The sequence below is a fragment of the Lemur catta genome, chromosome 8, assembly GCF_020740605.2.
Source record: "Lemur catta isolate mLemCat1 chromosome 8, mLemCat1.pri, whole genome shotgun sequence".
NCBI classification, from domain to species: domain Eukaryota; kingdom Metazoa; phylum Chordata; class Mammalia; order Primates; family Lemuridae; genus Lemur; species Lemur catta.
The window spans coordinates 34,991,211-35,005,249 of record NC_059135.1 but is presented as its reverse complement, the minus strand read 5'-3'; the positions used below and the strand labels follow the sequence as shown (position 1 = coordinate 35,005,249).

Here is a 14,039-nt window from a genome sequence, read left to right as displayed (position 1 = left end):
AATGAACATTGAGAAAATGTTTTTTTTTTTTGGAACTTTTCTGATTATTTCCATAGGATAAATTACTAGTAATGTTACTGAGTCTTTATATTTTAAAAGATTGTGGTTAACTGCCTTCCAAATGACTTCTAATACTCAAACCTACGAATATAAGATTATGAAAAAATAATACAAGTTTTCTCATAACACTTTCACGGTTTTATTTTTTTAGCTTAAATCTTTATTCCATCATAAATTTATATTTGTATAAGAAGCAGGATAAAAATAGCTTTATTTTTTCCAATAAACCTTTTCTAGGAAACATAACTTACATGGAAAGAATTTTTAGTGGACACAACACTAGTTTCTCTAGTCAGAAGTCTTGATTCTAGTCTGCCCCTGACTAGAAGACAACGGAAACTGCACTTAATTTTGAGATTTCCTTCACTGCAGAAAGAAATATTTGCCTTTCTTTCTAGGTAAATGACAGGTTTTTTTTCTTAAGAAACAAAACTGATGGACACATTTATAGCCATGACTCAAGCATTACAAAAGTGATCCATATAACAAAAACATTTGTATCCCTTTAATATTTTGAAATAAAGAAATTTTTAAAAAAGTAAAAATAAAAAAACTGACCAGTTCAAGTGAAAAATATGCTATAAATACAGCTAGTAAGTAAATGTTATAATATTGGTTGCTTCAACTATATCTGAAGACACAGAATAAGAAATGAAAGAAATCAAAGAAAGTTTAGACTTTGCATTTCCTCATCACCTCCATGTCTGATGCCTGCTCACATGTGAATTCATTTTATACATAAAAAAGTGTTTCTTATTCATGATTGCTGAAAATTACAAAAGCAAAGTACCTAGAATTTCTTTAATTCTGACATGCTGAAGATTCAATTTTTCATCGAGCTTATAGATGAGAATATAGTCAAAAAACTTGACTAACATATGTTAGCCTAACAGATACAATAAGTAAAATTTTTATTTTACAAATAAGTAAAATCATAAAATCTTTTGGATTTACAAACCCTTTGGAAAGAAATATATCTAATTTATATTCTCTATTATTCTTTTGTATTCTTAGCAATAACTGCTAAATCTTGAAAACAAAGGCTAGTTGTCAATGTTTACCCAATACTTTGAGCTTTTTAATTTTATTTTCTATTATGAAAGTTATATGGTCAAATATCACAATTTGGCTGGGTGCAGTGGCTCACGCCTGTAATCCTAACCCTCTGGGAGGCTGAGGCGGGAGGATCACTTGAGGTCAGTAGTTTAATACCAGCCTGAGCAAGAGCGAGACCTGTCTCTACTAAAAATAGAAAAATTAGCTGGGCGTGTCCCTGTAGTCCTAGCTACTCAGGAGGCTGAGGAAGGAGGATAGCTTGAGCCCAGGAGTTTGAGCTTGCAGTGAGCTATGATGACGCCACTGCTCTCCAGCTGGGACAACAGAGTGAGACTCTGTATCAAAAAAAAAAAAAAAAAAAAAAAATCACAATTTTTCAAAAGGAGGGGAAACACCTACCTATATTCAAAACTCCAAATTTAACCAATCGCCATTATCATTTGGATATGTTTCTGTAGTCTTGTTTTTATGTTTAGTTTTTTTATGATGAAAAAAAATAACATGTTCATTATAGAAATTTTAGAATCTAGGTAAAAAAAATTTTAAGAAAATAAAAATTGCTTATAAACAGAAACAACTACAGAATTATTATTATTTCTATTAAATAACCATTCATGTCCAAAATACAGCCAGTGAGAGTTTGTTTGGACTTGTAATAAGCCAATAAAATAGTTAAGAAACCTATGAGTTTTTTTTTTCAAACAGATAATAAAACTGAGTCCTGTAGGAGATAAAGCAAGAGATAAAAGACAGAAAAAGTAAGAAAGTCAGGACTGCAGCCCAAGGGACTATATCATTGCTTCTACATTACGTGTAGCCAGGCCATTTTAAAGTAAATAGTACTGATCTTTGGTAAAGAAAAGGTGAGCTTTTCCTTTTCTTGTCTTGAAATTGACAATGAGTAAGAGTCCTAAACCATGGTTTCAACTCCCTCTCTTAGGAGGCTGTCAAAGGGCATTCAATCCTTCAAATCTGACAATCTATAATTGGTACATGTTACATGACTGTAATTATTTAACTACATTTATAATAAAATCTGTCTCATAATCAGCCATGTGTACTGCAAACTTTCTATTTCTAATTATTTTAGAGAATTTCAGGGATTAGCAGTGGGTTGAGAGAGAAATAACCCAAATCTTTTCTTCACTCCAAAATCTCCTGTTGTATATTTTATATTTGAAGTTATGTAGTTGTTAATGATCTTTCATACCACCTCTCTCCCTAATTTACCTGAAAGGAACATACTTCTAATAATTTTACACTATATTAGACATAGCTTTCTTAATAGACAAATATTATTTACTTTGTAATAGTATTTAAACAAACCAAGTTATTACTTACTCTGGATTTTTTACTAAAAGACTCTGGATAAAGTCTGTGGCCAGCTGTGAAACTGATGAAAAAGTTTCTTCTGAATAGTCTACATTAACTTGAGAAATATTGAGGTATGTTTCTTGATTATCTTCTCCCACAAATGGTGATGTATGAGTTAACAACATATACGCTATTATACCAATATTCCTGAAAAACAAATAAGGGAGAAGAGAGGAACTTAAAATGTGTATTAATTTTAAATATAAAGAGTTGACTCTACATATCCCTGTCCTCAAAACTGGTACAGTTCAACTACAGACTTAAACACTTAAACTGCTTTTCAAAGTTCCTATAATGTTATTAAAACTAAAATAATTGTGTTATCTCAAAGTTTGCCTCACAGAAAGAGAATACAAGGGAATGAATGTGCGCAACATGTAACATTAATACAATGTATTTAATGCATATCATTATATGTGCAGTCTCCCCTTCACATAGACACCTTTTGCCAAGTATACAAAGCTGCTGCAGCATTTCCTCAATAGTGTTCAATGACATTGTAATGATCTGTGACGGGTTCTGTGCAAATAGGGGTTGCAAGTTTGGCAAAGCACAAAGTTGGGCAAGCAAGTTTTTTTGCTGCAAAATTTTTCAAATTTGTAAATATGTTAATGACAAGTTTGACACCCAAAAGCCAGAAAAAGACAACATGGTATATGTTTTGCAAACTTACTTTGCCATAGAATCTTTTTTCCTGGGCAAACCCATAAGCAGTTAGTTCCACGGAACACAGAGAGTAGGCCTAAACTCTTCCACTTAGCCCATGCAGTCAGTTCCCTCTGTGGTCCCAACTGAAGCTCCAGTATCTGTTCTGGTCCTACTCCCTATCATATTCTCTCTGTGCTAGCCACAAAACTCACAATTCTCTAGAGATGTAACCTCATAAAACTAAACTCTTGGGTGGACTTGACCTCATTTTTTTGCTTAGTTCTTCTACACCTATATCAGATGTCTCCCATTGTGAGGTGGAACCTGGCAATGCACTATCTGTTGCTTCTTTCGTGCTTATTAAGCATTTCACCTTTACTACAGAATATGTAGCACTGTACTGCAATTATTTTGGTCTCTTACTCAACTGAGTTTTCATCACAGAAAGAGATATTCATATTTATTTCTGCACCTTTGGCTCAGAACCTAAGTGTTACTTAAAAAGAATGGACAGGTAAGTATTTTCCTGTAACATAATAATGATACTCAAAATCTTTTGAATAAAAACTTATTATTTACAGTTGGAATCAAAGAACTCCAGAATATATATTACCCAACTTTTGATAAAGACATTTATAGGTAACTAACAAAATCTTACCACATATCTGTTGCTGTGGTAATGGGATCATAGTTCAGGATTTCTGGAGCTGAAGGAGAAAATAAAATTCAAATTCAGTACTGACAAATTTCAAAACATGAAAATTACTTTATATTAAATTACAACTGGATATAATTTTGGAAAGCCTAATGATGTAAGATCAACAGAAACTGAGCACAGTATTAATTATCCTGTGATTAGACACTTAAACATCACTAACATTGAGCAAATTATATGATCAGATGTCTCAAAAACACAGATAATTCTTGGAGTAACTGGTAGCTATGTAGATTTTTAAAACCCAACTCATTAAGAATAATCTCAGAAAAAATTTTCTAAAGAAGTAAAATGTTAGAAGCTAAACTCTTTTAAAAATTTTAGTTTAAATTACTGTTAAGAATTAATTTGCATTATTTTATTAGACTGATTTGTTTTTTTGGGGGGTAAATAGGATCCTGTGCACTTGCAATGAAATTATGAACAAATTATGATTCTTGGAAGTGTTAGATTCTAAGTAGATTAAATATTCCTCTGAAGCTATCAAAAACCTAATTTCCTAAGAAATTAATTTTCTGCTATCTCTTCCCCCTTGTCAAAAAAGGGTACAAAATAATTCTCTGTACTTTCCAAACATTACCATATATTTCAAATTAGACAGTCTAAACTAAGATTTATGATTGAAAAACAGCATTCTTGTTTCACAATATGGCTTCATAATTTCTCCAAAGAAAAATTGTTTCCATTTTTCTCCTGTTCTCTAACTTCCCTCTTACCCATTTCTTTTTTCCTTATCTACAAAGCCTTTACACACAAACATTAAACTTCTACACTTACACATTCAATGTCCTGTGAATTGCTGTAAATGTTTCAATACTGCTACATTCACTACAGTTCACTTAAATGTGTCATAACCAAGTTTCAATGCATTAAAATACTTGAACTAATTTAATCCTGGAATTACATGCTCTAAGATATATAGTTTTTTAGAGGTATCATTTACTTAATAAATTTCAAAATGGTATAGAAAATAGATGGAAATTCTTACCTAAGTATTCTGGTGTTCCCATGATTTCCCGAAGTTCACATGCATTCCCTACTTTTCGAGACATTCCAAAATCTACAATTTTTACGTCCCCAAGAGGGCATATGCTGCTCAATAATATATTCTGTGGCTGAATAAAGCACAACAAAAAAGTGATAAGTAATACACAAATAAAAGGACACTAGTCTCAAAATGGAGGAAAATTATATTGCTTAGCTGTTACACATTTCATTGAGTCATTCATCAAACATCTACTGATTTACTATTTACAAGGAGCTATCATTCAGTGATGCAAAAAGCCAAAAAACACACTCAAAAAGTGGTCTAGGTTTGGAGAAAAAAGAAGTCAGATAGATACATAGATTATGAGATATAGATTACTCAATAATAAAGACAAGACTACCTAATTCTACCCATAAGAAATTCAAAAGGCTTTTCCGTAGAGATGATGTCTTAGCTGAGTCTTAAAGGATAAGTAGGAGTATGCTGGTTAGAAACGTACTCTGAGAAATAGCACAAAAGAAGGCATGAAGGAATGAACATGCATATGTTTCCAGAAACAGAAAATGGTTCAGTACAGTGTGATGGTTCTGGGTGTGACTGTTCCCAGGTTTTAGCTTAGACAGTAAGATGCATGGTACACCTCATCCACTGTCTCCTAGAACCATGCGACTATGCTTTACTATTGCAGTCCTAAGGCCCATTATGAAGTTCTGTGCTGCTGCCATAACCCATACACCTGCCAAGGTCCTGCTCCTAAAGTCTGTGCAAAGAATCATAATAGTCTCTTTTTTATGTTTGTTTATTTTCTGAGACAGTCTTGCTCTGTTGCCCCTGCTAGGGTACAGTGGTATGTCATCGGAGCTCACAGCAACCTCAAACTCCTGGGCTCAAGCGATCCTCCTGCCTCAGCCTCCCGAGCAGCTGGAACTACGGACGTGTGCCACCATGCCCAGCTAATTTTTTCTATTTTATAGAAATCGAAAATAGAGCGGGGTCTCACTCTTGCTCAGGCTGGTCTTGAATTCCTGAGCCTCCTAGAGTGCTAGGACTGCAGGTGTGAGCCACCACAACTGGCCTGTAATGGTCTCTTTACTTTGGGAAAATCTTACGCTTGTTTATTTTTAAAGCACAGAGACCACTACAGAAGAAAAGGTAAGAGAAAAAAGCCTGGTTTATATACCATCCTGATTTCAATTGCTGTGTTATGCTATGTAATGCATTTGGCTTGTCTTTAGCAGGAAAAAGACCCAAGGAACCCGGTAGGAGCATGATTTTTCTTGGCATTTACTTTGTTGTTTCTTTTCCCATATCTTGTCAGTAGGGGAGATGGTAGAAATGTTAGGTGGTAAATACTGCTTCCCATAGCAGGGCCCAGTACAGAAGTACAGATTTTTTTTTTTCTTTTGTAAAAAGGGTAAGAGGATTTGGAAATTATTAATAGGAGAGAGGCCTGGACTATAGGTAGAGATTTTGGATTTATTATTATGATGACAATGGTAGTGGAAGCCAAAGGATCATTCAGGGAGGAGACTGCATAGAAAGAGAAGAGTCCAATGTTTAAAAAATAAGAGACACATTGATTTAAATTTTATGGTCCTTGGGGTGGCTGTGAAGGAAGGATAAGGAGAAAAGGTGATAATATGAGAGGCTGAGGTTTCAGGAATTGGGTAGGGAGCCTGAATGGTCTGGAAGGAGGCAAAAGACTGAAAGCTTCAAGACAAAGATGAATGAGGATAACGGGAGCAAAGGAATGAGGATTAGTGTGAGCTGATCTTCAGTAATGGAGATTATAACTGAGTATTTCAGAGGTAGATAGCTTTATAAAATAAGAAGGTCCAGAATGTGGCTGTAACAGTGGGATGGAGTGGAATGATTATAGGATTAGGACATACGGAATGATGAATTTTAAAAGCCCAGCAATTAATGTGAGCTGTTCATACATGTAGCCTTCTCCTGTCTGCCAACACAAAATGAAAGCCATGTAGCAAATAGGTAAGCAAAAGCATAGCCAGTGCAGTTGTTTCTTGTCAATACCAGTTGCAGTTGTGCATTCCAAGAGCAGAGAAAGAACACAGATGTTATGTCAATTTAAATCACATGGCACGTTACCTTTAAATCAAGGTGGACAATGTTATTCTGATGTAGATAATAAACTCCTTCAAGTATTTGTTTAATAAGTCTGATAACATCGTTTTCAGAAAGCATTTCAGCCAATTCAGGTAAACACAGGTTGAAAATTTCTCCACCTGCAGCACTAAAATAAAATTCAAAGAACAGAAGCTTGAAAAATAATTCACCTAAAAATGAAAACTTTTAAATACTGTATACCTGTTAAGTAAAAGACACATAGCATCGATACACGTGCACACACATACACATACACACTTAAAGACAGGGCAGGGAGGGAAGAGTATTTAAAGAAGAAAATAAATGATAAGAGTATTTCAAATTCTGGGTACTAATACTTGCATATTTAATAAATAAAATAGAATTGCTTCATGATCCAATAATGTTGTAGGCTGCCCTAACTGCAATAAAAATAACAAAAATAATAGCTAATGCTTGGAGCTCTGCTCTATGCCTATATATATATAAATATCATCTATTTTGATCCTGACAGAACAGGGTAGGTGGTTATTACTCCCACTTTACAGATGAAGAAACAAGCACAATTAGGTTAAGCAACTTGCAAAAAGTCACGTAGTAAACAGGGGGCAGAATATGAATCTGCATAATATGAGTAAGAACCAACACTCCTGGCCCATATCCTGTACTGTAGCTTCATGTAGAATACTTGGGGCCAGAACCCAAATGTGTGTGTGAGTATGTGTTAAAAGAACTCAAATATATATAAGTATATAATATTTTATATATTTAAAGTATTATATATAAAATATTTTAAAGAATTGAAATCTAAATTAATACTAAAAAGGGCATTATAATAGAGTATATATATATAATACTACTTTTCTGGAAGGTAGTATTAGGTTTATTTATAAATTGTGGGGAAAATTTGAGATAGTTGAGTCATCTCAACTCCACTCTCTATGAGGCTAATATAAAAAGGATCAAATGATTTTAATTTAAATCCTAAATCTGCTATTTACCAGCAATATAACTTAAGGTCAGTCACTTATTTGGGCTTCCCCATCTGAAAAACAGAGAAATCACTAAAATCAATAGTTTTTTTTGAGGATTTAATCTAAGTAAGATAAAACTGGTCAGTCAGAACATCATACACAAAAACTAGGTAGTTATTCATAAATTTATAAGGTATGTTCGGGAATACTCAGTTAAAGTATATTCTATGTGATAAAATAGGCATTCATTCATACTAGAAAATACTATTACTGTATTTGTATTTCTTTGGTTCACTGCTATATCCACAAAATCAAGAACAATGTCTGGCATGTACTGTAGTAGGTATTCAGTATGTGTTTGTTGAATGAATAAATGATGGAATAGGTAGTTACTCTTCAGAGGTGTGGAAAATGGGATTCAGAAGTCTCAGTGACTGCCAAGAGGAAGAAATATGTCATAAGTATTAAAAGCTATGAGAAGAAAAACTAATGGTAGTCTCAAATTTGAGTCCCAAGTTGAAAGTCACAAGGACTGACACTCCACACTGCAGATGTAACTTGCAATCAAGCCATCTGTACACAGTGGGCCAGACAGAAGCCACGGGGATTTGCTACTTTTATACTTTGTTTATGACACTGCAGGAAAAACTCTTGTTGGACCGCTGGTAAGGAATACATGTGCAAGCCTCAGTCACATATATGTCACTTCAATCCTACTCCATCCACCAAAACTCCCCGTAAATTCATGAAAAATTAACTTTAATATCTGCTTCAAGGAATCATGGTAAAGACAATTCGAGTATTGAAAAGTTTAGTTGCTATTAAATTTATAGTAGTGAACTCCAAACTAAGGTATAGGAAGACAATTTTAGAAATTAACATTATTGTTTTAATCTAAAAAAGAAATAAATTAATCTTCATGAAGAGTTAATATACAAACTGTCCAGTGGTCGCTAATGGTCTGCATGTCAGCATTCACTTGTCACACCCTTTCTCAAGGTCTCCTGAGAGCAGAGTGGGAACCACGGCACAGGCTGACGGTGACATTCTCACTCCTTCCCTTTCTGGTTACGTTATTTAGTTTTAACTAAACAAATCCTCTCAAAACAGAAAGTGATCTAAACATATTTCTGAAAAGACACTCAGGATATTATTACTTAATAATATTATATTAAGTAATAATACCAATATACTATTTGCAATCATAAGCAAATAAGAAAATGAAGAGATGACACTAGATTCTCCTAGAATAAGTTCTCTGTTAGGCAATTTACAAGATATGAATACTGATAATCCAGTACTATCTTATAAAAAATCAGACCAAACAATTTAAAATTACAAAAAAACTGTGTAAAATAAGGATTTACATATTTATATCCACTATTAAGATGTAAAAAAAAAATAGAAAGATCTGAATTCTTCATATATACCAGCAACATAAATTTAGGTAAGAAACTCATTTTTAGTCTGGGCGCAGTGGCTCACGCCTGTAATCCTAGCACTCTGGGAGCTGAGGCAGTAGGACTGCTTGAGCTCAGGAGTTCAACACCAACCTGAACAAAAGTAAGAACCCATCTGTACTTAAAAAAAAAAAAATAGAAAAATTACCCAGGCGTCATGGCGGCATGCACCTATAGTCCCAGGAGGACTGGTTCAGCCCGAGAGTCTGAAGTTGCAGTGAGCTATTATGACACCACTGCACTCTACCCAGGACAACACAGTGAGACTCTTCCTCAAAAAAAAAAAAAAAAAAAAACAAACAAAGCAAAAAAACAAAACAAAAAACCTCATTTTTGAATGCTTTCTGATGATTTATGTCCCAATATTTTATATTACATTCACTAAAGTTAAGTTAATAACCAGAACACACCACCAATTCTAAAATTCAAAACAAAATACAAGGAAACAAAGTGAGAAAGTGTGGAAAGTACTTCTCGGTATCTGGGAAATAAGAGACAGGACAGCAGGGTGAGTATAGGGGTTCCTAACTAAAATCAAGACTGCCTGGGTTTCATTCTAGCTGTCACTAACTGGCTATGTAAACCTGGATAAATGTGCTTCTGTTTCTTCTACTATAATATGTGAATAATAATAGCTCCTAATTCATTGGTATAAGAATTAAATAAGATAAAGTACTGAGCACAATAGATGTTATAAGGATCAAAACAGATCATCTCAATAAATCTTTATCACAGTGTCTGACACATGGTAAATATTCAATGAATATTAGCTATTATTATAATGAGCCAACAAATATTCACTGTAAATCTGGCCAAAATCTCACCTTTCTGAATTTTGGGGCTTCTTGTTAAACTCTGATTTAAAAGGAAATTTTTAAAGTCTTAGCTAAGTTACAACTCATTTTTAGAAACACCATATTGTACATATAAAAATGCACACTATGTATTCTTAAGAGAAGACAGAAGGTTGCATAGAGTATGTCCAGTAAATCACAATTTTGTTTCTAAAAGCACATATGCATAGACCAAAAAATAATAATTTTAAAACACAGGAATATACATATACCTTAAAGTAACCATAGTTTACATGTGATTTCTATTTTTTATATCATCTAAATTTAACAGAATGAGTAGGTATTACTTTTATAACCAAAAAAATTATCCTTAGTGTTTTTTGCTTGTTTTAATAACAAGATCAAACAAACTGCTATGCCTGTCAACCAATCGCATTGTTTCTTCCTTTTAGTTTGACAAGCTAACCAATGGTAAGGACTGCCATTTTTCATACAAAAGAGGAAATAGGTGGAGCTATGGAAAACAGAAAATTAGGAACACTTAAGAGGAGGAAAATGATAGATACATAAGAAGCAGATTGCAGAAGTTAGCAGAAATTGGAAACAGAAACAGAGGCAGTGAGTAGCAGACAAGCAGAACCTTTGTTTAAAAAGCCACCCAGAGCAGTGACTACAAAAAAGAAAAAATATCTCTACAGTCAAAAAAGCCACCTATATCTTTATCATTGCTCTGGAAGATACATTCAGGCTCTACTCTTTTTTTTTCCATAAGAAGAGTTTGCCCGCTTCTAGGATACCAACCAACATAAATTTGTTGGAGTGTTTGCATTCATTTGTTTATGCATTTGTACGTGTGTTTTGTGTGACTGTATGGGTTATCCTGTCATGTAAACCTACATGCTGTATATTATCTAGATCTACATCTGTCTTTTACAGCTTTCTGAAGCACAGTTTAAAAATTAGTAAGGAAGTAGAAATTATCTTTTAGAAAGACTCCCATAACATAATAAAAATAAAATTAATATAAAAGATTGAAATCAGAATATTTTCCTATCCAAAGTGATGAATTTCCATGGGTACCAGAGAGCCAAAGTTTTCAGTAAAACAAAATAATATCTAAATTATCCGTAAAATACAAATCTAGTCATATAGCTTTGAAAAGTCATGGTAAAGATTTTTAAAATAAGTATTTATTTCTAGTGATCAAAATGAGCCAGAAATGAATAAATATGGTTACCTATAAATGTTAGTGGAAACATAGTAGAAAAAAAATAGGAATGAGAGCAAGATTTTGTAGTATAGTGTATACATTTTTATATACCTTTGAGTTTTGAATCATGCAAATCTTTTTTTACAATTTCAAAATAATAAAAAGGATTAAAAAAAATCAATTCCTAACATTAAATATAAACATAAACAAATGCATCTAACTATATAACTCCGACTACATACCCTTAATGGGCTACATTCTGAGTACAAAAATAATAGCAAAACAAACGTTGAACTTTACTAAGTTGTCTGCCACAGGTAGTGGTATTAGTATTGTTATACTAAAACTAGTTTGTATGCATTGTTTGAGAAAGCAAATGAGTAAGTATTGTTGAGGACCAGGGTTTTCACTGTTAGAGAAGGGAGATACAAATATAGAATATGAAATGAAGAATCTTGAAGTCATGGACTTGAATTGGAGCAATGAGAATAAATTCATGATTTCCTAACACTATCTTTAGAAAAGGCCTAGAAGTAATGATACCCCATTAAAAATAAGCATGTCCAACACCTGTGTCTTGGTTTCTAAATCCCATTCCCCACTAAAAAGAACCAGAACTTCCTAAAGAGATGGCTGATTACAGGTCTGGGCCAGGAAGATACAAGATGAACCTGGAAATCTTGGTGTGCATAAAGCAGGAAAGTTCTCAAAACACTAATGAGATCATATCAAAAGGACATAGGAAATAGCTTCAAAGGGTACCACTGATAAATTTGGGACAATTTGAGCATGAAAAAAATAGTGGCAGAAACTGATTATAACCCACTAATTAAAACATAATGGGTTATTTTAAATTAACATTATTTGTTAGTTTAATTAACAAAACCATGAATAGTGATATCAAAAGAGGGGAAGGGAAGGAAGCACTTCTTTATAGGAGAATCTGGCTTAATAAATTTAGAAGCAATAATAGAATTAGAAATCACCATTTTCTGACATCCATTATAATAACAAATTCAAGCAAGTATAGCAATGGTTACTGAAATCACTGGATCAAAAGTTGTTAAAAAAGAAAACACAAAGATTAATAATCACGACACAGATTATTTATGATTACAAAGGGAAAATATTCCTTTACAATGGGGAGAGCTGGGAAACTAAATCTTAACTATGTCCAAATTTAACAAAACCAATAATGTTGGTTATTGCTGATGTTATTGCTACCTGATGTGATACAATAAATAAACATCATCACCCTCACTGTCCTCCTACCAAAAATGTTTAACCTAAATCTAATCATGCAGAAACAATCAGATGAATTCAAAATGTAGGATATTTCATGTGACACCTGGTATAGATTTCCCAAAAAATGTCAATGTTATTAAAAATAATCCAAAATGACTAAAGAGGTTTAACAACCAAATATATATGTGAATTTTGATTGGATTTTGCATTATAAAATATAGGTCTATAGGACATTTTTGGTACAATCATAGAAATTTAAATATGGGCTATATATTAGATGATATTACAGTATTGAATTAATGTTAACTTTTCTAAGGTTTGATGCTGGTGTTGGCTATATAGAAGAATGTCCTTATTCTTTGGAATACTTTAGCATGGAAAGGAGAAGCATCATGGTATCTATAAATTTCAAATACTTCAGTAAATGTGACAAAGTGAAGAGTATAAGGGTGCTAATAGTATTATTGTTTCAATCTTTCTGTAGATTTGAAATTTTGTAAAATAAAAAAGGTAGAGAAGAAAAAATGAATATGTAGGATGGTTTGAGGAAGGAATTGAATTACTAACAGTTATTAAAGATTCCACCATTTTATTTTCACCATATAAAATTATGCCACCTTATTAAAACAACTAAACCTGTCTGACCAAATTTTTACCTTCATCTGAGACTATGGAACGCGACAATGCCATCCCAAAAGTGGCAGGCAAGTAAATAAGTCAAAGTCCAAGCAATAAATTTTAGTAGGTCTTAGCTGCTCTGGTAAGAACTATATTAATCTACACAAATATTTGCTGAGTGCTTGCTACATTTCAGTGAGACGTACAGAGATCAGCAACAGTTGTGCCAGTTTACTGGGTAGGGTACCTGGCCAACTTTTCAGTGTATGAACAAGGTCCATCCATAAAATGTCTCAAAACTATCTGATGTATTTTGTTGCTGTTTAGGAAAAAACCCCAAAATATATTATGAAAGTAGTCAATGTTCTTATGTATATTCACCGTCTAAACCTAGTATTCCATTACTGTTTTTGAAAAATGTTAGCTACTTTTCACATACTTCAAACATGCAGATGTCATGCAAGTAAATAATTTTTTAAAAGTCAGCTGAAGAATCTTCTGACAAAAATAATCACAAAATGTATGAAAAATGAAATTATATTGGTAGTATCCTAGCCTTTTTTACAATTCTAATTTATTTTGAAGGTGCTGTTAAATATGCCTTAATATGATATCTTGGTGTTCTGGGATATTTGAACACTATTCACTTTTAAACTACTTGTCAGTTTAACATTTTACAAAATCAGCACTTTTATTTACAAGTTAATTCCAGGCAATCTATTTCCTGGCACAAAAACATTGATTTTTGTTTTTATAAATATATAAACAAACCTCTTCATCCTTAAAATAAC

The 14,039-nt window shown here is 33.0% G+C and overlaps 1 protein-coding gene across 1 annotated transcript in view; it reads right to left on the bottom strand.

The window, feature by feature from the left end:
• The window catches only part of STK17B (serine/threonine kinase 17b), a 29,718-nt gene that overhangs the window by 2,479 nt on the left and 13,200 nt on the right, over positions 1-14,039 (bottom strand). Inside the window, exons 4-7 of the mRNA XM_045558980.1 lie at positions 6,951-7,095; positions 4,842-4,968; positions 3,797-3,845; positions 2,458-2,637 (exon numbers count right to left, since the gene is read on the bottom strand). Of these exons, the coding sequence (XP_045414936.1) occupies positions 2,458-2,637; positions 3,797-3,845; positions 4,842-4,968; positions 6,951-7,095 (501 nt within the window). The remainder of the gene's footprint in view (positions 1-2,457; positions 2,638-3,796; positions 3,846-4,841; positions 4,969-6,950; positions 7,096-14,039) is intronic.